The sequence below is a fragment of the Leishmania braziliensis genome, chromosome 19, assembly GCF_000002845.2.
Source record: "Leishmania braziliensis MHOM/BR/75/M2904 complete genome, chromosome 19".
NCBI lineage: Eukaryota > Euglenozoa > Kinetoplastea > Trypanosomatida > Trypanosomatidae > Leishmania > Leishmania braziliensis.
This window is the reverse complement of record NC_009311.2, coordinates 100,001-122,798: the sequence shown is the minus strand read 5'-3', so window position 1 is coordinate 122,798 and position 22,798 is coordinate 100,001. Positions and strand designations below refer to the sequence as shown.

Here is a 22,798-nt window from a genome sequence, read left to right as displayed (position 1 = left end):
TCGTTTCCATCACACACTTCTCTTCGTGTCGCTGCATTCGCCACCGCCACCCCAGCGAGCCCTTGTCGACTGCTCCTCTCCCGCCTCTCTGCCTTACCAACATCACACACTCTCTTCCTGAAAGGCCTGTTTTTGTCTATTCTGTTGGGGTTGCCTTGCTTCTTCTGTGACAACTTTTTTCTCTATTTATAAACCGCTCTGAGCCTCCCTCGCCATTCTCCTTTCCCTCTCCACCAGCCTACCACACTGTATCGAACTCATCATCACCTTCGTCGCCCCGGCCAGCGCCCACCCTGCCCCCCCCTTTCCCTCATCTTCCTACACACGAGCACTTTTTTGTGAGCGTGCCGTCAAGTGTCGAGTGACGAAGCTGCGCTTGCGTGCACCGCACCACGGTCAACGGAAATCCACCACGTGAGTACTTTCTTTTTCGTTCAGCCGCTCTTCATCTCCGAAGCTACCGCACCACCTCCTAACCTGCTCCTCCAGTGAGCGTACCACCTTCAAGGTACGTGAGGGGGTCCAAAAAGTTCAATAGAGGCCGTCACCAACGGTAGAGTAACGTGGAAGAAAAGACTCACGTGCAATCAACAATGGCGGCCATCTCAACCAAGGAGCTGATGGATGTGACGCTAGGCAAGAAGCTCGGCGCTGGCAGCTTTGGCTCCGTCTTTGTGGGCGTGCTTCCCAGTGGCCACTTCGTCGCAGTGAAGGTACTCGAGCTCTCAGATGACGCGCCGTCCAACACAGAGGTGGAGATCCATCGCAAGATGGTGCACCACAACATCATTCGCTACTTGCACAGCCGCATTGACGCAGAAAGTACACCAAAGAAACTCTACGTCTACCTGGAGTTTGTGACTGGCGGCTCGGTGACGTCGTTGATGAAGAGTTTGCCAAATGGCTGCCTGCCCTACTCGGTAGTGCGCGTGTACGCGCGACACATGTTTCAAGGGTTGGAGTATCTTCACAGTAACCAGGTCGCCCACCGCGACATCAAGGGTGACAACGTGCTCATCTCCATGGACACGGGCACAGCCAAACTAGCGGACTTTGATCAGGCGAAAATCATGAACACACATGGCACCTTGCGCAAAGCGGCGACGGCGACTTTGGCGGGGACGCCATACTGGATGGCACCTGAGGTTATCACAGATGAGGACGGCTACGATCCATTCAAGGCGGATATCTGGTCAGCGGGTTGCACTGTCGCGGAGATGATCACGGGACGTGCTCCATGGACCCCAATGCCGAACGTGATGCACATCATGAACAAGCTGGCGCTCTCGACCGGCTGGCCTGATGCGGTGCCGAAGGACGCCACAGCGCTCGGCTCGAAGGACGCGTACGACTTCTTAGACTTGTGCTTCCAGCGAGATGTGTCGAAGCGGCCTTCCGCTGCTACCCTCCTTAAGCATGTGTTTCTCCGAGTCTGATGGCGATGCGAAGGGAAGCGAGCTCATCTGAGGCTATGGAAGGTAAAATGCGCATATAGCATAAAGCATACGTGGAAGGCAAGGAACAGGGAGTTGGCGAAGTTCGATGGGGATTTCTCAGAGCGTGAGGGTATGTGGGACAGCGAGAGGGGGTGGATCTCTTTGCACGCCTGCATGGGCGCGTTCTTCCCTTGTTGCTTCCTCTATGCATGGTTGGCATTGATGTGATGCTTGGCTGTCGCGTCTGGGGGAGATGCACCCTTCATCTGACTCCCTCGAGTATTCATCTAGTTCTATGCACCACAGTGTTTGATGAGGCGTGGGCGTAGCTGTGTGCGTGTGGCCGTGCAATAGTGACTGTAAGCTGCGCTGTGCACATTCGCGTTCGCTTTTGTGTTCTTTGGCGAGCCCTCGCGTGCACTGCCGCGAGGTTTGCGCTCCACCAAGATGAGATCCCGACCTCCTTTACTGTGTTGCCGTGCCGATCTCTATGTCTTTCTTCTCCTTTTCCTATTCTCTTCGTGCAGCCCTTTGTTTCGTGATACACTGTGCGTGTGTGTGTGTGTTAGTGTTTATGCATTTCATGCGTCTTTGTGTGGTGGGGTGGAATGGGCTTTGTTGAGCTGAGGTGTGTGTGGCAACTCCCACCACCTCCTTGTGCTGTCGATTGTGTCTTTGCTCTCTTCAGTTTCCCCCTCCCTGCGGTTTCTCTATCACGTACATTTGCTGCATGTTGACGATTTGCTCTTTTTCGTTTCTGTTGTTCTCCCTGTGTCTCGCTCGCCTCCTTTTTCCCCTAGCGGTCTTTACGGTATGAGGGCGTGCTGTATGTTGCGTGCCCATACGCCTCCCTCTCTATGCCCACGTTCCTCTTCCCCGATTCCTCTGTTTGTCTCTTTTTTTTTGCTCATCCCGTGGCAATCAGGACCCATGGGTAAGTCTGATGGGCGTTTCTCTCCCTTCCTCTTTCTGTGTACATGTGCGGATGGGCAGAGGTTCTTCGACGCGTCGCCCTGCTCCTCCACACTCTCCTTTCTTTCCTACCGTCTCTTACGCCTCCGTGTGTGCACGTTGCGCACACGCACATGGACAGTGTGAATTGAACTCAGGGGTCGGGGGGGGGGGGGGGGAGGAACGACAGCAATGTTGTGTGCGTGCGCGAGCGCTGCCGCTGTGTGCAGCACACTTGAGGAACCTTTGGAGAAACACTTAGTGTATCTGAGACGCATTTCGAGGCACTGTGCTGACCCTGTGTACATATGCGGGCATGTGAGAGTAGAGTGGGAGAGAGGCAACGAAAGATGAGTCAGGCAAGCACGCGAGCCAAACCTTTTACGTGCAACCATGCACAGCGAGCACGTCTACACACACGAAAAGAATACAGAGCAAAACTGAATGATGGTGGTAAAGCGGGAGATGCGGCGTGGTGGTGCACACTCGGCACATGGAAGGATGCACGATCGACTCGAGCTGGGTGTATTCAATGGCTACAAGACCGTTCTCCGTCTCCAATGTGCATAGTTCTAAATCCATGCCGCGGAAAAGGTGCTGTGCTCAGTTGTTACTGAGGCGGCGCCATGTGCGCCACCACCCATTGCCCCCCTCCCTCCCTTTCCTTTCTGCCTCTGGGGGTTATTCTCTCGCGAAAACAGTGAGGAAGGAGACGGTGCAGAGGTGCGGCGGTGCCAATGAACACGTCCTCCTCGCAAGGCACGCGCTGATACCGCGTGTGGATGTGCTGTTTGGTGCCTCTATGACGTATCCATCCTCTCTTTTCCCTTGTGCGTGACGTTGCTGCTCCACCGTCGCCACCCTTACCCTTCCCCCACCTTCACGCCCTCAACCCACTTACTCACCAATGCCTGTGTGAAGCATTTCTCATAGTGTCTTCTCCCCGTGCTCACACCACATTTCCATTGTTGCTGGAACCGTATTGACGTACGTGTGTGTGTGTGTGTGTGTGCGTGTGCGTCATTGGGTCGTGCGTTTGTACGTGCGCCTCGTGCTAAGCGATCGGTTGTCATCATAGAGACATTCTAGAAGGGCAGCTAAATCAAAATAAGGAGAGCCGTTGCCCAAGACAACGTTGGTCTTTTGCCTGCTATCTCCAGCATCTGGGCACTGCTCATCGATACCCTTGCACAAGCACAATCAATCGCACGCAGGTCTGCCTTGCCCGATACTCGCCGCTATACACTAACGCCCCTTCGCCCATATTGTTGGTCCCACCTTTGCTGATACGATTGCGCAGTGCACCACATCGTGGCAGTTCCCTTTTTGCCTCTTTTTGCTCCTATCGAGACGTGCGACCATGCAGCCATGTAGCGACAGCGCGGCAAGCACCGGCTTCAACATCGTGGTGGAGGGCAAGTACACGATCCAGGATGCAAACATCGTAGGTCGCGGGGCATACAGCGTGGTAAAGGTGTGCACACCGATCCCCCCGTACGTCCCCCCCGGGTCGCGGGCTGGGATGAAGTACGTGGTGAAGATTATCGAGAAGGAGTACCTCATCTTACTTGCCAAGGGCGACGTCGAGATGGCGATGGCGGAGATCAAGCGAGAGATCGACGTGCTGCGGCACATCCCGTCCCATGAGAACGTGGTGACGTTTCTCGAGTATGTAGAGACAGAGAGGCAGTTTTTGCTCTTCTTTGAGAAGGTTCAATGTGGTGACCTGTGTGAGCTCATTCTGCAGTCTTCCAGCGGCAAGCTGACAGAGGAGAAGTCGAAGCTGTACACGTACCAGATCATCAAGGCGGTACTGCATTGCCACCTGCATGACATCATCCACCGTGACATCAAACCTGAGAACTTGCTGGTGAGTGAGGACGACAATATCAAACTGACGGATTTCGGCTTAGCAAAGCGCTCGCGCGGCGTGTGCACTGGAGACCCTTCGAAGGATCCTCTCGACGTGACGGCGTTGATGATGCCGTATCCCGGTTGCGAGCGTCTCCTGGGCAAGCGGGTAGTTTGCTCGGACGTCATTGGTACGCCCCGCTACGGCGCCCCAGAGATGTTCTATGCCAAGTTCACGCAGACCCACTACGATGGCTTCAACGCCGACACGTGGTCCATCGGCGTTGTCACGTACATTACGCTCTCCGGTAGCTTCCCCTACTCGCCGGGGTCGAACGCGTCGGAAAAGGAGGTGTTTCGCACGATCATGGGTACTCCGTTGCCGAAGCCGTTTGGTATCTCACCGCTGGCGTGGGAGTTTGTGCAGTCGATGCTGAACAAGGACCCGAGTAAGCGTACCCCCTTGTACGCCGCCCTCAACCACCCATGGCTGGCTGACGTGGTGGTGCAGCGCGGCTCTGTCGTGGCGGCGCAACTGCGGTCGAGCGTCATCTCGGCCGATGTCGAGTCTGCTGCCGCCCGCTTCGACGAAGAGGTGCGCCATCTACGCATTTGCATGGCCAAGCTGCAAGGTGAAGTGGCCCTGCTCCGAGAGGAGCGGGACCGGGCGCGTGAGGTGCAGCAGCCAGCTTTCCAAGAGACCCACACGCCGGCCCGCCGTGCGCAGACGCCGAGTGGGCTTTCACGGCCGCGCAGCACTCGCTATCCCATGTCAACGGCTCGCGTCTCCTCGCCTGCGCGCGTCGTTACTCACCGCCGCACAGGCAGTCGCGATAGCAGCAGCGCTGGATCTCTCCCCCGCCGCTCATCCGCGACGCGCGGGCGGAGTCCACTGGCGCGCAGCGCCGGCGGTGCCGCTGTGCGTCGTGGCACTCCTGCACGAGCCGGCGGCACGACCCCCGCCCGCAGCGGAACACCGTTTCGTACCACCGCCGGTCGCTCGGGCTCTGCGGCGCGCACTACGATCACCACTCGTGGCGCCACGCCGACCCGCACCACCACGCCAGGCCACAGCGCCAACAATCGGTCGCGCACCCCCCATAGCAGCGCTACCTCTGGCGCCGCTAACGGCATCACTTCCGGCGCGCTGCACACCACGAATGCCGTGAATCCTGCGAATGAGCTGCATCTTGGCGACCAGGTCACGTACAAGGGCTGCCGCGCTATTGTGCGGTTTAACGGCTCAACTGCGTTTGGTGCCGGTATTTGGATTGGACTGGAAATGTTAGAGGGCAACGAGGGTACCAACGATGGCTCCTCGTTCATTGACAAGAAGCAGTACTTCACGTGCCCAAAGGGCAAAGGTGTGTTTGTGCGCGCCTCCCAGGTGAAGAAACTTGGCTGAGGCGTGGGTGTGTGCGTGTGTGTGTGTGGGGGGGGGGTGACGTCGGTTGGCGATATAGGATATCTGCTCGACAGTCTACTTTTTTCTCCCTTTCTCTGACGCTTCTCCTCACCTCCGCTTCCGTCCCCTTTTCTGTTTTTTCACTCGGTGTAGCGCTCTTGCTTCTTTGTTGACCGTTTTGCACTCGACGTTTGTGCTCGCGCTGCATTCATGGATTCACTACAGTATATTCGTGTTCTACTGTCATTCTCTCTCCCTTCTCTGATTGTATCTGTCTCTCGTTTCTTAGAGTTTTCCCCTTGTTTTGTCTTTCTCTGTTCTCTCTCTCTCTTGTGCCCCCCCCCCCCCCCCCACTGAAGCAACCACGTTCTTTCCCACTGTCTCCTCTCTTTTCCACCCCCGTCGTCGATTCTCTCTCTGCCTATGTCTGTGTGATGTCTTTCTTCTTCCCAACATCTCTCTCTCCGTGCTTCTCTGCACGCATATTTGTGTGTATGAGTGTCCTAGATGAATGCGTAATGCGTGCTTCTGTACGTTTGCCGTTGGCCACAAGAGAGTGAAGAGAGCACAAATCCGTGGATTGCCAGCGCGACGTAGATTTGAAGGCAGTGCGTGTCTCTCGCTCAGTGGCTCCGCCGCCTTTGCTTACTCCTGTTCTATGGGCCTCTGGTGGTCGCGTGTTGTGGCGAGAAACACAAAGACAGCTTCTGCGTTACATGTTTTTAAAGTGAATTTCTGTCGTATGTGGCTAGTGATTCACACGATGGTCCGTCTCGCCGGATGCACGTGTGGATGCGGTACGGTATTCCGCTGCACGTGAGGACGAGTGAGAGAGAGAAGTGTGTGTGTGTGTGTGCGAACGGTTCACATTGGCATTGCTTCTCCATTCTTTCTTCTGGTGATGGGGCGCGGTCTTTGCCGCTTGTCCTGCTCAGCAGCTTCACGTTTCCTCTTCCCTCCTTCTCGATCCATCTTTCGTTTGGTCGCTGGCGCAGCATACTCACACCCACACACACGCGGGCAATTACAACAACGAAGGAATCGCCCCCCCTCCCCCCCGACACACACACACACACGAAGACGCTTCAGTGTACAATACATACGTAGATACGCCAGGAGCCACGAGAGTCATAGCCATGTCGCAAAACTTTGGCGACTGGTTCAATCAGCTAGGCCTTGTCACCCGCGCTTCTCTCGTCGCGTCGGTGGGCCTCTCCGCCGCCTGCTCCCTCAACGTGGTGAGTGTCAGCTCGGTTGTTCTGACTCCCGAAGCCATCACCTCGCTGCAGGTGTGGCGCTTCGTAACGTCTGCCTTCTATCTTGGGAATTTCTCTTTCCCATGGCTTATGACAGTGGCGATGTTTGTCACGTACGTCAAGAACAACGAGGAGAGCGACTTCAAAGGCAAGACAGCAGACATGGCGTACATGTTTGTGCTTCTGGCGAGTGCCCTCTCCGTTGCGGGCCTCTTCTTCCACGTGTATGTGACGAGCTTCTCGTTCCTGATGGGGCTTTGCTGGATCTTCTGCAAGCGGCACCCAGAGCAGGAGCTGACACTCTTCGGATTCTCCTTCCGCTCCGCCGTGTTTCCGTGGGTGTTGATGGCGCTGCATCTCGTCATGGGCCAGGGGCTACTTGCTGACCTTCTGGGCATAGTGGCCGGACACGCCTACGTCTTTTTCAAAGATGTCTTTCCACTATCGCACAATCAGCTGTGGCTGGAGACCCCCATGTGGTTGCGGCGACAGTTCTCACAGCCGACGCACCGCGTCGCTTCCTTCGGCCCTGAGGTGCACCCGTACGATCCTCGCTTTCAGGCGGCACGGCGGAGCGAAGCCCAACAGGGGCGCAGCGGCTTGCACAACTGGGGACGTGGTCAGACGCTTGGCAGCAGCTGAAGTACCGACGCTAGTTTTGCGAAGTCACGCGTGCAGCGGCTGCGATTCCCAGCACCACCACCGCTTGAGGGTACGTGTGGCCCTCTCCCTTTCGCGACGTGCGTGCTGCCCTTTTCCTTTTTTTTTTTTTATGTCTCTGCTGTACTACACGTGGTCACGCGTAAGAACGGATCGGGGCGTGTGCTTCCCTAGATCCCCATATCCTTTCTTCGTGTGTGCGTGAGCTCCTCTCTCACAGGCGTGTGTACGGACGACCTGCTCATCCGCGCATAGCCGCGTATGTTGCGCGTACTCTTGGTTCGTTTGTCGTGACTGGCATTCTTTGTTCTCACTTGCGTCCACTGAGGTTGGGCCAAAAGGGAAGGAAAGCGCAAGGGAGAAAAGGTAATAGAAAAACAACAAGAAGTGGTGTATGAAATGGTGTGCAGGGAATGAGCGCCTGCCTTCGATAGCGAGCACATCTCTCACTCTGCTGCGTTGCTGTTCTTTCCAAATATGAGATACCCACTCATCTTGCTGGGCCAGCACACCCAGGTGCTTCTTCTTGCCCGCACCCCTCGACTTTCTCTCTCATAATACTCACTATTTTTGCTTCCCTTTACAACCTTCAAGCAATTATTCGTCAACAGACAAACACCCACGCACTCAACAGCACAGTTCCAGTGCCAAATCGTTCTGGGCGTCAGTGTGGGCCCTGCTCAGCGTCTTTTGCCACTTTTTTTTGTCCGCGTGCTTACGTTCTCCGCTTCTGAGTGTTTTTCTTGGGTCTCGCTTCACCTCCTCGTCTCCGTGCCTGTCGTTCTTTTCTGTAGTTTTCCTTTTGTTTGCCTGCCCACCCACTGCGGCGCATCTCGAGCCCGTGTGTGGGAGTTTTCGTGGGTAAGACGGAAAGGTGCGCTAAGAGCTAGACGTGCTTGCTTCACTTTCCCTTAACGTCTAAGGCGGGCTACAGCAAAGACACATAGGTGGTAGTCATAACAGCGGGAACGTACGACAGCGAAATGCCCTTAGAGAACGGAGAGGTTCTTTCGCGGTCTATTCAGCAAGTCGCCAAGGCCTGCAGTGATGCGCAGAGCTCCATGAAAGAGCTGGGGACGGGTCGGGACGCCATCGCCCGTGACAGGCTCCATCGCATCCGGCTTCTTGTGGAGCAGTGCAGTATTCGTGTAGAGGCCATTCTCAGTGATACAGAACCTTCTCTCGAGGCGTTGAAGCAGCAGTACATGCAAAACAAGGCGGCCTTTGAGTTCATCAATGCCGAAGCCACGCGTCGGGAGCGGCAGATCTTTCTGCAGACGGATCTGGACAGCATGCAGAAAGGAGACCTCGATGCTGTGGAGTCGCAGGTGACGTTTTGTGAAGTGCGACCCCTCGACATGTCGGAGTTCCACACAGAGGAGGCGATTCAGCGCGAGAAGCTACAGAATGTGCGCGAGATCGAGTCCGATGTGTTGGACCTCAAGGCAACGTACCAGGAGTTTCACTCACTCGTGCATCAACAGCAGGAGAACCTAGATCGCATGACGAACAATGTGACGGAGTCCCACTCTCTCATTGAGCGCGGACACGATCAGATCCAAGACGCCTCGAGCCGGCAGCGATCGTTTCGTAAACTTGGCTGCATTAGCGGCACTGTGGTCACCGTCATTGTGGTCATCATTATTGTAGTTGTAGCGCTCACATGGTGACTGCGGCTCTTGTCGTCGTCTTTTTGTGTTTGATTGAATCGTTGTGCTCCCAATTGCCCCTCTTCCTCCCCCCTTTTCGCTCTCTTCTATTCCCTGCGCCGTCGCAGAAACGGATTGGGAGGGCGTCTGCGCAGCGAGCCGTGCGACACTCTCCGCTGCAGCTTTTGTCTGTGCTGGTGTTCTGTCTCTGAACCTTACCTTCTTCTAATCATCGAGCCTTTCTTCTTTTTTTCCTGCTTCTTGTGTCAACTGTTCTCCCCCACTTAGTCTTCTGCTTTGTGCGCGCATGTGTGTACGTATGGTTGTGTCAGTGCGCAGTCTCGCACTTGACAGGAGCGCTGATAGTGGCCACGCCGCCATTCGATTTGAGCCAAAACAGAACGTCCCAGAGCCGCGAGAAGTAGAAAATTTGAGAACTTCTTGCTGCAGGCAAGAAGCCATGACACCTGTTCCCCCGCGCAGATGAGAGTATCCCTAGCACTGTTGAGCCGAGATCCCCGCATGTACAGGGACGTGTGTGCTCAATTGGCCACGAACAATAGCATCTCCTCTACTCTATGTGCATGCCTCCCTTGGCATCTTCCTTCACAGCACTCAGCGTTATCTTTCGCCCTTTCTTCCTCCCTTTCTTTACCACTCAAATGAACGACGATCCGCCGCTGCACCCCTCTTCCGGTTTGGCACACCACTGCCTGCTCTCCTCTCTCGCTGCCTGTGGGGCCCCTCGGCGCTTTACAATATATATATATATATATATATATATATATATATATATATCTGCATCTACATGTATGTGTATGTGCATCGTCGCTCACACCACACCGACGCTTGCAGCTTTGTTGATCTTCCGCTCCTTTTTGTTTTGCCCTTCATTGCTTCTTCCTGCCATTCTCACCATCTCTCTCCAGATACGTGCAGACGGTTCCGCATTGGTGCCGACAACCGACGCGTTTTTCATCACTACCCCTCCTCTCTTATCCGTGTCTGGTGGTGGTGGATCTTTTGTACATCATCACCAAAAACACTACACGTTCTTCCCTGAAGTCCGGCTACCTGGACTTATCTGCCTCCACCGTGGGTTTGCCAGCCTTGACCTCTGGCAACCTACGCTCTTCGTTCTCTGTGCAGGTGAGCAGTCCACACCTTACCGCCGTGATGGAAGACAACAAGGACTTTCCAGCACCGTTCTCGATGAGCGTAGCCGCTGAGCAGCAGTTGCAGCCACCGTCGCTGACGCCGAGGTCTGAAATACTGTCCGTTCCACCCTCACTCACTACATTTGACGTGAAGCCTCCTTGGAAGGATGGCGGTGACTTCGGCATGCAAAACACACTGGAGAGCAGTCCTGCTCCGGCCGCAGCACCGGAAAGCGTCTCATCCCCTTTAGGGGATTCTGCTACTCTCCTGCCTCCAATGAACGAGCACCAACAGCCCTCTTCCCCCGCTGAGCCCCACCCCACGCCGGCGGCGACATCGCCGCCGGCGTCGGAAGGGTTCATCGCGTCCTCGTCGCCGGAGGGCTCACCGAATCGCCCGCCCACGCCGCCGGAGAAGCCCTCCTCGGTCAACGCTGCCAAACTTGACGAGCTGAAGAGGCAGATCACCAGCCGCACTGCCGCCATGGATGCAGCGACGAAGGCGAAGGAGGAGAAGATTATTACTGCAGCGCAGATGTACCTCAAAGAACTCCAGGCGAGGCGGGAGGAAGAGGTGGCGGCTGCAAAGGCAAGTCACAAGCAGGAGCAGCATGCGGACACCAAACAGATCGACGACTACAGGGAAAGGGGCGCTGTCTGGGGCGCAGTACAAATGCTGGTGGACTTGCAAAAGCCGAACCAGTACTCCAAGAGCACGGAGCTGATGCGCTCAGTTCTCTCCACACTGAGCGCCATGCCTCCCTAGGCGTAAGCCCGTATGGGTCTTCTGCTGATCGGCAGCGGTCGGCACCGTTGTTGCGATGTCCGTTGTTCGTATTTTTTTTTCTTGTGTCTTGTTTCTGTTTGCCGTGTGCCCCGTTGCTCACCATGCATGGTGTCTCTTCGTGCCTCTCATGTGTTGCCGGAGGCCACGAGAGGTGATGCGAGGCTGGGCTCTTGGTGGAGGAGAGGACGCGCCTTTGTGGTGGTGTCTGCGCTGGGGCAGGCAGTGGCCACAGCGGGACTGTGACTGTGGTGCTCTTGACGCAAGCTGTTATTTAGCATGCTGCGCCATTTACCCAGGCGTGGTCAACGAAGGACAGCGCCGTACCTTTGGGTTTCTGTTTTGCTTTCTTGCAAGAGATGAAGAGTCAGCAAAATGGAGTGGGCGGAGAAGCGAGGGGCCACGCGATGCGACCGTGTTGCGCACGCGTCTGCTTCTCGTTTCCTCTGAACGTGCTGTGTGTGTGCCTTGCTGTACTCTCTTGGGTGTTCTTGTCGCGGCTGTGATGTCGGGCATCTTTCAGTTGCCCATGCATTTTTCTCCATACACGCCCTTGGTCATACGTGCGCGTTTTTTTCTCTCATTTCTTCGGTGAATGTCTCTTTTCTGTTATTTTCTCATTGCGTAGCGTTTCCTGTTTGTACGTGGGTTTTGGAAGAAGAGGAGGGCATGTCGGGAAGAAGTGCTCCTCATCTCCCGTCCTTCTCCAGTGTTCACGTTCTTTTTTTCTTCAGTTAGCCCGTTGCCCCTGTACGTCTTTCTCTGTGTGTTTCCGTCGACTAGCCATCAAAACAAGGAAAAACAGGTAAACGCCCACTCCTCTGTGCAGTGCGGTGGCGCCATTGTTTGCCTGCCTCGATTTTCTACTCGTGTGCGGATATTTACCTCTTTGGAGGTAAGGGGAACGAAGCGCGTGGTCGACCATGGTATGACACCGAGCTTGCGTGTTTATTTTTTTTTCATGCGGAATGAAATGTATGAGCGGAGTCATTGGTCTGAATCCTGGCGGTTTCACTGGGGGCTCCTCTCTGGCACTTGATGCGCTGTGTGCGGACAAGGTCTCGCTGAGAACGGTGCCCTCCTCTTCCCGTCTTTCTCTTCCGTGCTCCTCTGTGCCTCTCACTTTCTTTGTGATTGTGTTTCGACTCTCTCATGCGTCGGCTCATCCGCACCCTTTTTCGTCTCTAGTACGTTGGGTGCACACACGGGCGGCACACACACTCACCTGCACATACCCTCTTTCGTGTCCTCCTCGTGCCGTTTCACACAAGCGCAGCAACAGGCGAAGAGAAAAACAGGCAGACGCATTCGCTCACATATTTCCCCGTTCTTGCAACCAGGCACTCATGCGCGGCGGACGCGGTGGCTTCGGTGGTCGCGGCGGCGGCGGTCGCGGAGGTGGCAGCCGAGGCGGCTTTAGCAGCGGCGGCGGCCGTGGCGGTGGCCGCGGTGGCCGCGGCGGCGGTGGTCGTGGCGGTGGCCGCGGTGGGGGTCGCGGCGGAGGCCGAGGTGGTGGCCGTGGCGGTCGTGGAGGCACGGGTTCGCCGAAGGGCAACATTTTCCACCCGCATGCCCGCTTCAACGGCTGTTACCTCTTGGCCGGCAAAGACACCCTCTCCACGCGGTCGCTGGTCCCTGGCGTGTCGGTGTACAGCGAGAAGCGTGTGAACGGCACGGTGGCCGGTGAGTCTGAGTCGCACGAGTTCCGCGTATGGAACCCGTACCGCTCCAAGCTAGCGTCCGCCATCTACGCTGGTGTAGCGAGCATATACATGGAGCCTGGCTCTGCCGTGCTGTACCTTGGCGCAGCCAGCGGCACCACTGTTAGCCACGTCTCGGACCTTGTTGGACCTGAGGGCATTGTGTACGCGGTAGAGTTCTCGCACCGCAGCGGCCGTGATCTGGAGGAGATGACGAAGCGCCGCAGCAACATTGTCCCGATCCTGGAGGATGCCCGCTACCCGCAGAAGTACCGCATGCTTATTCCTCGCCTGGTGGACTGCATCTTCATGGACGTTGCCCAGCCGGATCAGGCTCGCATTCTAGCCCTCAACGCGCAGCACTTCTTGAAGGCAAATGGAGGCTTTGTTATTTCGATCAAGGCGAACTGCATCGACTCCACGGCGGACCCGGCAGCGGTGTTCGCGTCCGAGGTGCAGAAGTTGAAGGACTCTGGCCTCCGCCCGAAGGAGCAGGTCTCTCTAGAGCCATTCGAGCGTGACCACTGCGTCGTCACGGGCTACTACAAGAATGTCCCGCAGGCGGCGTAACGTGCCCCGCCGTGTTCAAGAGGTTATCAGCTGTGAATCTACTTCTGCTGTTCCTCCGTACGACGCTCAATGTTATGGTGTGTGCAAGGGGTGTGTGTGTGGATGCACGATACCAGGCCAAGGACCATGAAGCCCCGATTGTGGCGAGGTGGCGGCTCGGTGGCCTTGCTGAAAGCGATTGGTGGGTGCCATCGCCATGCGTGCGTGCTTGTGTGTGTGTGTGTGTGTGTGTGTGTATGTGTGTACAGGTGTGTGGTGTTGTGTAATGGAAGGCGGAGGAGGGCAGCGAACACGCACAGGTGCAAGGGCGGAGGAGAACGAGGACAGGGTCAGTAGCGTGGGACACCGAGCCTATTATGCCTTTGTGGCCCTCCACTTTTTGTGTGTGTGTTTTTTCTTCGGCCGCGATTTGCATGAAGCCGAAAAAAAACGTGCGCGACGGAGATCAACGAAAGACTTGGCATGCGGAGGAGGAAAAAAGGGGCGGCCCATCGTGTGGAGTGGTGGACGTGGTGCCGCTTTCTTCTTCCCGTTTGCTTCGTCACAGATGCGTACGCACATGGAGGCACCACCTCTTTCTCGCAGTTCGGCTCCATAAGTTATCCTCCTTTCTCATCTTGCATGCATCGGAGCGTGCGTGCGGTTCTCTTTTTGCCTTTGAACGGTAATGGGGAAGAAAACGAAAGCGAAAAAAGTTTCTCTCCTCTAACATCTGCGACATAATCGACGCTGTTTTCCTCTCTTCTCTCCGTTGTCACTCCGTTCTTGTGAGGGGGCGGTGTCTCCTCGTGTCTACCCCCACCCCTAAAAGAGGGAAAGTGAGACACAATAGCGAAAGCCCCCAAAATCAATGCAGCGGACGTCAGAACGGAGGCTCTTTGTGGAAAGGACTCAAGAAAGAAAAAAAGGAAGCGGGTGGTTTGTGAGACTACGTTGACACGGCAGCAATGCAAGTGCCGTGTCCTCTCTTCTCTCAATTATTGGCTGGCCTCTCCCTCGTAGCGGAGAATCGCCATGCCCCCCCCCCCCCCCCTCTCCCTACCCCTTCAGCGACTTCTTCGCCTATAGTCGCGCGGCGCGGTGAAGAGAAAAAGGTTCAGACAGCTGCCTCTCAGAACTGTACTTGACACTGGAGCGCGACACAGCCCCCGTCAACCACAGCGTATTGGCAAAGGCACGCTTGTTGGGCCACGTGGTGTCCGCGATGCCCTTCACACCATTTATAGGCGTTTCCGTGCAAACGCTTTGTAGCTTACTCGCTATGATTACGATACTCCCACGAGCCTACTCCTCTCCGCTTTTCTGCAGTGCCCCTTCACTTATGCGTGCACACCCCTTTCCTCTACACCCCCACAAACCCACACGCACCTTCAAAAAGCACGTTCTACTGTGTTCCCTCAGCACTGCACTTCTCTCATCCTGTGCGGTTAGAAAAAGGGCGAAGTGCGCCTTACCATTGTGAAGGGGGGAGAGCAGAGAGGGAAGACGAGAGAGGAGCAGCTGCGCGCAGCAGCACAGATAAGCATTCGAAGAAACGGAGCAGGAGACTCAGTGCTACACGCTACTTCCTCTCCTTCCTCAAGGCTGACTGCAGCTTGTGTAGTAACGGCACGGAGGACGCGCAAAGGACATCAGACACCAAAGCGAGTCTACCCTGGTTGCTACGACTTGTATACCCCCTTCTTTCCCTTATCTCGCCTTGTCTCTCAAGAAGAGCGTCGATCATTGTCAGCGATAGTGACGCACAATTAACCGGAATAGAAGTTACTGCCGCGCAATGAAGCCGAAAGCGGCCCAGGTGCGGCAACAGCAGTCGCTGAATCGGCGCATCAAGCTGGAGGAGAGTGCTGCGCGGGTGCAGCAGGAGCTCTTCGCACGACAGGCCACCATGCAGGGCATGGGCGGCGGACAGCAGAGAAGCTCCATATACGGGTATGCAGGTCACCTAGCGCACAACCGCGATCCCAACCGCGGCGTCATTACGCAGGCTGAATGGAACGAGCTCGTAGAGCGGCACGAGGACTCGGGCAGGTGCTTTCGCTACTTATTTGGCATTCTCGTCTTTGTTGCCATCCTTCTCCTCACATTCTCTAAGTATGACGAAGAGTACAACATCGAGGTGCCACAGGTGGAGTCTGGTAAGGGCTTTGGCGAGATCCTGAACCCCGACCGCGCTGTGGACGGCAGGGAGCTGGAGGGCTACTACCACACCCTCGGCGTCGAGGGTCGCCTTAATCTGACACCCAGGACGGCATCACCTGCGACCGATACACCTGAGGAAAATGGGTCGTCAGCGAAGATTGCCAATGACCCTGACAAGATGCGCCGCCGCGAGAACTACCAGGTGCGGCAGCAGATCAAGAAGGCTTTTCAGGATCACCAGGAGAAGTACGGCCAGCTGGTCCACTGTGGTCGCACATGTGAGGCAGAGAGCAAGCAGGTAGAGTTTGCCTACAACAAACTGACGTCGCAGGTGGATCGAGAGCTGTTCGGCCTGCTGCTGGACGCGAAGGACACCAAGTCCGTGCGGTCCACCACCCCCGCTCAGTTGAAGATGAAGTATGAGGAGAAGCGTAAACAGATCCTGGAGACAGAAGAGGACGAGGAGGACCGCAACATGGCGCTCGAGGAGCTGAAGGACGCGTATGAGATAATCGAAAATCCTGATGCCCGCAAGTACTACCTTCTCTACGGCGCAAAGCCACCGGAGCAGATGCGTCACGTTAGCTCCCGTCATGGTGGCTGGGGGCAGGAGATGGCGCTGGGAACCTATAAGTACCGCATTATCATTATGTGGTTGGAGTTTCTGCACCAGTATATTGGTCTGTGGGGCGAGACCGCAGTGCTCGGATGCGTCGTACTGTTTATGCTGTCGCGCCTGCCTCAAGCGCTGAAGGACTCACAGCGCATCCTGGACGAGCTGGACCTTCAGGACGAGCACGCCGAGGAGGAGAAGAGGGCAGCGGTGCAGGCGCAGCAGAGTGAGTAGGCCCCCATGCGCGCGATGTGGAGAGTCATCTCTCTCGCTCTCTGTTATTTCACTGTGACAGGGCAGAGTGGTTGCCGTGGTGCGCATTTCCATAGGGGGACACTGAGAGAGCAAGACAATTGCAGAGAGTGGATGACTGTCAAGACACCACACACACACACACACCGTTTCGGCATATCGCCTAGACTCTCCGTGCTATCTCTGTCGCTCCCATGGCGCTTCCCTTCCTCGGACCCTGTTGCGGCACGTCTCCATGCCGTCTGTACGATGGGGGAGGGTGCGTGTGGATGGGACTGCAATGCTGGCGTGTTTCTGCTGTCTACGTGTGATTGTTCATGGGCTCTCTTAATTTATTTTCCTGTCTTGGTGTCTGCGCGCTTCGCCTCTTTTCAGAGAAAAATCTTTCGTGCTGAACCGTTCTTGCAGCTCATCCTTCTCTAATGCAGTTGGTATCGACCTCGTTTTCATTGACATCGCCTCGGCATTCTCCTCTGTGCGTGCCTCAGCGTGACGAGGGCCCAGTTGATGTGCTGTGCTCCACATCATCTGGGTGACGCCAAACACTATCGACACTTTCGATGGGGTGTCTCTGCTTCGGCGCGCGCACCATCACCTCTGCGTCTCCTGTTCTACCCTCCAGTGGCTTCTCTCTTCGATCTGTGGCTCTCTTACTGTTTCCGTGTCTCTTTGGCTCACCGCTTTCCTTTTTGCAGCCACCGCCGCGCAACGTGCTTTGTTTGTGCGACTTCTCTCTCTCTCCTTCCCACCCCGACTCAGACCCGGGAATGCGGGCTGCCGTAGGAAGCAATGGATAAACAAGACTACTACACCATTTTGGGCATATCACGTGCTGCGAACAAGGATGCCATCCGCCAGGCGTACAAGCTGAAGGCGCTGCAGCTGCATCCAGACAAGAACCCGAACGGTGAGGCAATTTTCAAATTAGTCGTGAACGCGTACCACACACTCAATGACCCCACAAAGCGCTCAGCTTACGACCGCGAGCTGACGCGGCGGGAGCGCGGCTTTGGCGCTCATCCGTACCGCCAGGCGGCCCCACAACCATCGTCTCCCGCTGCCTACCCCTCGTCGTCCAGCGGTGCCGACGCCGGCACCTCGCGCAAGCCGCGCTTCGCCACCGACGAGCAGCTCTTTAAGGACGCCTACGAGCAGTACAAGAAAACCCCCTTCTCCGGAACCCCCAATGGCGGCTTCCGCGGCGCCACCTCTGAGGGCACCTTCGCTGAGTGGTTCAAAAAGAAACAAGAGGAGCTGCGGCGGGCGGAGGAGGTGACCAAGGCAAAGGCCGAGTATGCCAAGAACCTCGAGCGCGAGGAGCAGCGCAGGGCCGAGGAGTGGCGCAACATGCAGCGCCGGCGCGAGGAAGAGCGCGAGGAGGAGATTAGGCAAGCCAAGGAGCAACGCGAGCGCGATCGAGACATGCTGAGGCGCAAGAGCGAGGCTGAGGCGAAGGAGCAGAGGGCGGCCGAGCAGAAGGCACGCATGGAGGCGTACGCCGAGGTGCAGCGTGAGCAACAGGCGGATGTCGAGCGCCATCTGCGCGACGTGGCGTCGCAGAAGCGCGAGTTGGCCGAGGAACGTCGCCGCCTCGCGGAGGAGAGGGCTGAGGTGACGAACCTGGCCGCCGAGCACCGCTTCACGCGTGACATGGCGCAGAAGCAGCGCGGGCAGGAACTGGCTGACGCGGTGCGTCGCGCAGACGCAAAGGTGCGCGAGGCGCAGGAGCAGCAAGCGTTCCGTGAGGCTAGCGAGCGTGCCAAGGCTGAGGAGCGCGTGCGCGAGGAGAAGCGTAAGCATGCCGAGGAGGAGCGAGCGTCAGAGGCGGAGAAAGTGCGCGAGCTACAGCGACAAAAAGAGGCAGAGGCGGCTCAGCAGGAGCGCACCCGCACGACCGCGGAGCTGGGAGAGCAGCGGAAGCGTGTGATGGCACAAATGATGTCGGAGAGGCGAAAGCACGAGGAAGAAGTGTCCGCGATGCGGAAGGAGACCGATCGAATCGAGGCGGAGATGAAGGCCAAGCTTGAGGCGCTACGAGCCGCCAAGAGCTCTGGCCAGACCATTAACTTGGATGATTGGAAATTATAGCCTTTTCTCTCTCTCTTGTGGTGTTGTACTCTCTCTTCTAGAGCATCTCTCTTGCTCTCACCTGCCCACTCTTCTTTTCTTCTTTCTCTGCCTGTGCATTGGTTGACTACACTTCTGGCTGTTGGGTGACTGTACTGCGTCGCTGTTTGTATTTTTTTTTTTCTCCTGTTTTCGCTCTCAACACCATTGTTGTTGTTCTTCTTCTTCGTGTGTGTTTTACCCTCTCCCTCCCCCCTTTCCTCGCCTCGCAGACGAAACTGCTGTGAGAGGGGCAAAGGGCGCAGCTGATGTAATATAAGATAGGTGTGTAAAGGTTCCTTTGGTCACTTCTCAACTCCCCCACATGCACGCGCACACTCTTTCTTCTGTTGTCTCCCTTTCATTTATCTTTTCCACTCCTTGAGGCAAGGCTTACGTGTGAGTCTCCGTCGGTACTCCTCGTTCCTGAGCACGTGTCCGACACTAGCAAAACAACGCAGTGCGTAGGTCTGCCTGCTACACTGTTGCTGCAGCCGGCATGCGTTTTTGCTCAGTAAGAAGAGGTCAACACTTTCCCCTCCTTCCACTGCCGTGCTGAAGAAGAAGCGGGAAAGGTAGAACAGGCAGATCCGGTGGCGTTTCTCAGCGCCAAACACTGCAGGCTAGATTCTTCACTGTAAGCCTGCATCTTCTCCCCAACTCTATCGCACCTCCACGTCTGCGGTGGCGAAATGGCAAAACAAACAAAGCACCGTGCGCTTCTCGACTATGTATGCGTGATGGTGTGCGAACCGCGATGATGAAACGCTCCTTTTCTTCTCTCCCTCTTTCCCCTGCTTCCTCTCGCGCATATTCGTTGATGATTTCTCTGGTACTACTGCCTGACACCTCACATGTGCGACACAGCTCGTAGCGTCTTGTGGAGGAGTCGAATTCGACCGGCACGCCCGTGTGTTCTGCTTCTCTCAGACTCTCTATCCTCTCTTCAAGGTTCTCACTGACTTGACCTTTTCATCATGTTCGGCGGCATACACGGCGGCAGCATGTATGGCGGTGGACTAGGCATAGGCAGCAGCATGTACGGTGCCGGCTTAGGTAGCATGGGTGGCATGTACGGCGGTGGCATGTACGGAAACTCAGGCCTCATGGGAGGCTCTGCTCACGGCATGAGCGGTGTGCTCAACAGCTATGCCCGCAACAACCAGTACGGTTCCAGCTCCATCTACAGCCTTGGCAATAACGGCGACGGCACTCAGAACAACGGTATGCAATCCTCGCTCAGCTTGCAGCAGCAGCAGACGGAGCGCTTCAATCCGCTAATCTCCCCCATCAACCAGCACTCTGCGCCACTCCCACCACTGAATGAGTCACCTGAGGAGCGCAGCCGCCGTATACAGGCAGAGCACAAGAAAGAGCGCCAGCTAATTCGACAGCAGCGGGATCAGCACCGACAAGCGCGCCTACAGGCCCGGATGGAAATCGCAGGCCACCTCACCAACGTACTTGTGCAGGGCCTCCGCTCTGCCATGGAGCTCTTTGGCGTGTGCTTCGGTACCTACTATAGCATGAGGGCGGTGCGCGCATTTTCGAACTCGCAGGAGCGGATCCCAGGAATGGGGATGTACATGGGCGCAAATTACCCCTGCAGCGCTGCGGTCGCCAAGACGCAGGCGGCCGCTACGAGTGCGTTGGGGGCTCAGCAGATCTCCACAGCCCCCAGCGGTGGCCCGAGAAAGTGGCGAACATGGCTGCTCTGTATCGCCTTTTTTATTTTAGGCGAGGTCGTGTACGGGATAGCCACACGCCAACGCACAAAGCCGCTGCAGCACCGGCGTCGTATTGCCCGCTCAGCCAAGAGCGTCTACGGAGGCGTGATTAGCCAGGATGAGTACGAGGTGAGCATTCACTCCAGCGACACTGAGTCGCGTCTGACAGAGGAGGATAGGGGCGAGGCGGAGATGCTGTCAGAGGCATGGGGTCAGGCATGCAACTCGGACAGCGTGTACCGTACCTCACAGGCGGTACGGCCAAGTGGTAGCAACGGTGCTCGTCGAGTATACTATGCCCTTTATGACTACCAAGCTCAGCAGACCGACGGGCCGTGCTTGAGCTTCAAGGCAGGTGATGAGTTTGTCGTTGAGGACTACGCGGAGGGCAGCTGGTGCGAGGCGATGGCAGTGGAGAGTGGAAACTACTCGCCTCACGGCCGTCGCGGCCTCGTACCGAGCAACTTTCTTCGTCTCGCAGAGCGCATCACAAAGTTGTAGTGACGCATGTGCTTCGTTGCCGACGACCTCTTGGATTCCTCATCACCCCGTGTCGTGCTCTTTTTTCTTTGCTCCGTTTTTCTTGGCGTGCTTTTTTATTGCTGCTCTACCTTGCGGCCCACTGTTCTGAGTTTTTCCTTCCTGCACCCTTCTGATTCCCGCCCTCCCTCCGTTCCCCCCTCTGCCTCATTCTCTGTTATTGTGTGAGCGCCGCAGTCATGGCACAACGTAAAAGAGAAAACCATGGAAGGCAGCTAATGGGCCTGATGGGCAAATGTATTGTGCGGAGGGTTTCAAGGGGGGGGGGGAGTTGAGGGAGGTGAGGATGAGGCGGAGCAGAAGGCATGACGTCTATGCACTTGTGTAGGTGTGCGCCATATTATCCTTTCGCACTTGTGCATTCAGTTCCGGCCTTCTTATGGTCAATACGCTGACCGTTGAGAAGTCTTTCATATTTGAAATAGCGGAGGGGAGGGGTGGGGAGGAGAAGGGGCAGGCCATCCACTGCGCTCTCCGCGCCTGTGCGAGCAGGGGAGTGATGTGTAGGTGTGAGTACAGCAGTGACGAGAGGGACTAAGTAAGGTGGTCGCTTTTGCCCCTCTCTCCTCTTCCTGGAGGATCCCAACATACCTCACTCCCTTCCCCAGCACAGCTACTTTTCGCCTGTCTTGTCTGTGTCTCCGCCAGTGGTCTCTGATTCGCATTTTCATCTTTCAAAAGCATCTCCGCCTCTTCTCTTGACATGTCTCGCCTCTCGAGGTTTTTGTTGCTCATCTCCGTCTTTCTTTCTGAGGTGAAGTGTTACTGCCACCGGCGTTGGTGCCTGTGCTTGTGTGCCCCTCTTGTCTCCATTCTTCTCCTCGTGCCTCTGTTTGTTGGATCACTGGTTCTTCCTACGTACGGGGCAACGGCAGTCGATACCACTGTGGTTTGCCTTTTCTCTCGCTTCAACACTCTGAGAAAGGGAGAGACATGTGCCTGCCGCGAGTGCCTTGCCCCTTTGCCTGTGCTCCTGGGTCTGGGTGTTAGTCCTTTTTCTGTTCCTTTCCTCTTGCCGTGTATAGGGGTGAGGAGGGCGAAGTAGGTGTACATGTTTGCCTGTTGTTGTGCCAAGGTGTAGAGAGCACTGAGCTCAGAACGCCGCATCATGAGCAGAGCGCGTATGGATGAATGTGTGCGTGTGTGCTTGTGGTTGCCTGTGTTGTAGAAAGACCCTTGTGCTCCTTGTGTACAAGCTGTCTAACAGCGTTTCTTTCGCATGCCTCTCTCGGCTTCTCGGACTCTCTCCCTTGTGCCAGGGAAAGCGGGGTCGGGGCTGTGTACCTGCGAATACTCGCACGTGTTCCTATGGAAGATGACTCCGTAGCATTGCCGCAGAAAAGCGTGGCAGCTCATAAATACGCAAGAAACGAAAATGAAGACACGGCCATAGTGCTCAATCACCGCTTAGCGGATGCTGCCGTCTACTCATCACTTCCACCATTCTCCCGCCCCTGCTCTCGTTGACTGTTCTCACTTTGTTGTCTCCTCATTCCTCCGCACACGTGTGATCACGTGCGCGCACAAATCTGCAATCGGATATGCGCTAACGAACCGGCTCCTCTTGGAAAGTACGATATGGCAGACAATCAGCCCGCTCAAGAGGCACCCGTCACCGAGGCCCCCCGTGCTGAGCGCGGTTTCGGCCGTGGTCGTGGCGGTCGCGGTGGTCGCGGTGGCCGTGGCCGTGGCCGCGGTGGTCCAGGTGAGGAGAAAGAGTGGGTCCCGTGCACCAAGCTGGGTCGCCTCGTGAAGGCGCGGAAGGTAACCTCTCTGGAAGAGATCTTTCTCTTCTCGATGCCCATCAAGGAGCACCAGATCGTTGACACCCTTATCGTCGAGGGCCAGCTGCGCGACGAGATGATGAAGATCTACCCTGTGCAGAAGGCTACATCGGCCGGGCAGCGCACCCGCTTCAAGGCCTTCAACGTCGTCGGCGACGGCAACGGCCACATCGGCATCGGTGCCCGCGTCGGCAAGGAGGTTTCGCTGGCGATTC

General features: G+C 56.4%; 10 protein-coding genes across 10 annotated transcripts in view; all 10 read left to right on the top strand.

Moving 5' to 3' along the window:
- Window positions 1-593: 593 nt before the first annotated feature.
- Window positions 594-1,436, top strand: LBRM_19_0460 (putative mitogen-activated protein kinase; the record flags this gene model as incomplete). Its single annotated transcript, XM_001564092.1, has 1 exon — window positions 594-1,436. The coding sequence occupies one exon, from the start codon at window positions 594-596 to the stop codon at window positions 1,434-1,436; it is 843 nt and encodes a 280-aa protein (XP_001564142.1).
- A 2,311-nt stretch (window positions 1,437-3,747) lies between these two features.
- On the top strand, window positions 3,748-5,643 carry LBRM_19_0450 (putative protein kinase; the record flags this gene model as incomplete). The annotated part of the gene is made up of 1 exon (XM_001564091.1): window positions 3,748-5,643. The coding sequence occupies one exon, from the start codon at window positions 3,748-3,750 to the stop codon at window positions 5,641-5,643; it is 1,896 nt and encodes a 631-aa protein (XP_001564141.1).
- A 1,136-nt stretch (window positions 5,644-6,779) lies between these two features.
- On the top strand, window positions 6,780-7,541 carry LBRM_19_0440 (conserved hypothetical protein; the record flags this gene model as incomplete). The annotated part of the gene is made up of 1 exon (XM_001564090.1): window positions 6,780-7,541. One exon carries the CDS (start codon window positions 6,780-6,782, stop codon window positions 7,539-7,541), a length of 762 nt encoding a protein of 253 aa, XP_001564140.1.
- Window positions 7,542-8,542: 1,001 nt separating this feature from the next.
- On the top strand, window positions 8,543-9,229 carry LBRM_19_0430 (QA-SNARE protein putative; the record flags this gene model as incomplete). The annotated part of the gene is made up of 1 exon (XM_001564089.1): window positions 8,543-9,229. The coding sequence occupies one exon, from the start codon at window positions 8,543-8,545 to the stop codon at window positions 9,227-9,229; it is 687 nt and encodes a 228-aa protein (XP_001564139.1).
- Window positions 9,230-10,642: 1,413 nt separating this feature from the next.
- Window positions 10,643-11,131, top strand: LBRM_19_0420 (conserved hypothetical protein; the record flags this gene model as incomplete). Its single annotated transcript, XM_001564088.1, has 1 exon — window positions 10,643-11,131. The coding sequence occupies one exon, from the start codon at window positions 10,643-10,645 to the stop codon at window positions 11,129-11,131; it is 489 nt and encodes a 162-aa protein (XP_001564138.1).
- Window positions 11,132-12,117: 986 nt separating this feature from the next.
- LBRM_19_0410 (putative fibrillarin) lies at window positions 12,118-13,419 on the top strand (the record flags this gene model as incomplete). Its single annotated transcript, XM_001564087.1, has 1 exon — window positions 12,118-13,419. One exon carries the CDS (start codon window positions 12,118-12,120, stop codon window positions 13,417-13,419), a length of 1,302 nt encoding a protein of 433 aa, XP_001564137.1.
- A 1,777-nt stretch (window positions 13,420-15,196) lies between these two features.
- LBRM_19_0400 (conserved hypothetical protein) lies at window positions 15,197-16,408 on the top strand (the record flags this gene model as incomplete). The annotated part of the gene is made up of 1 exon (XM_001564086.2): window positions 15,197-16,408. The coding sequence occupies one exon, from the start codon at window positions 15,197-15,199 to the stop codon at window positions 16,406-16,408; it is 1,212 nt and encodes a 403-aa protein (XP_001564136.2).
- An 807-nt stretch (window positions 16,409-17,215) lies between these two features.
- Window positions 17,216-18,514, top strand: LBRM_19_0390 (conserved hypothetical protein; the record flags this gene model as incomplete). Its single annotated transcript, XM_001564085.1, has 1 exon — window positions 17,216-18,514. One exon carries the CDS (start codon window positions 17,216-17,218, stop codon window positions 18,512-18,514), a length of 1,299 nt encoding a protein of 432 aa, XP_001564135.1.
- Window positions 18,515-19,569: 1,055 nt separating this feature from the next.
- Window positions 19,570-20,760, top strand: PEX13 (putative peroxin 13; the record flags this gene model as incomplete). The annotated part of the gene is made up of 1 exon (XM_001564084.2): window positions 19,570-20,760. The coding sequence occupies one exon, from the start codon at window positions 19,570-19,572 to the stop codon at window positions 20,758-20,760; it is 1,191 nt and encodes a 396-aa protein (XP_001564134.1).
- Window positions 20,761-22,377: 1,617 nt separating this feature from the next.
- Window positions 22,378-22,798, top strand: part of LBRM_19_0370 (40S ribosomal protein S2) — a gene marked incomplete at both ends in the record, with an annotated part of 807 nt that continues 386 nt past the window's right edge. Inside the window, one exon of the mRNA XM_001564083.1 lies at window positions 22,378-22,798. This exon is cut by the window's right edge and continues 386 nt beyond it. Coding sequence (XP_001564133.1) covers window positions 22,378-22,798 — 421 coding nt within the window.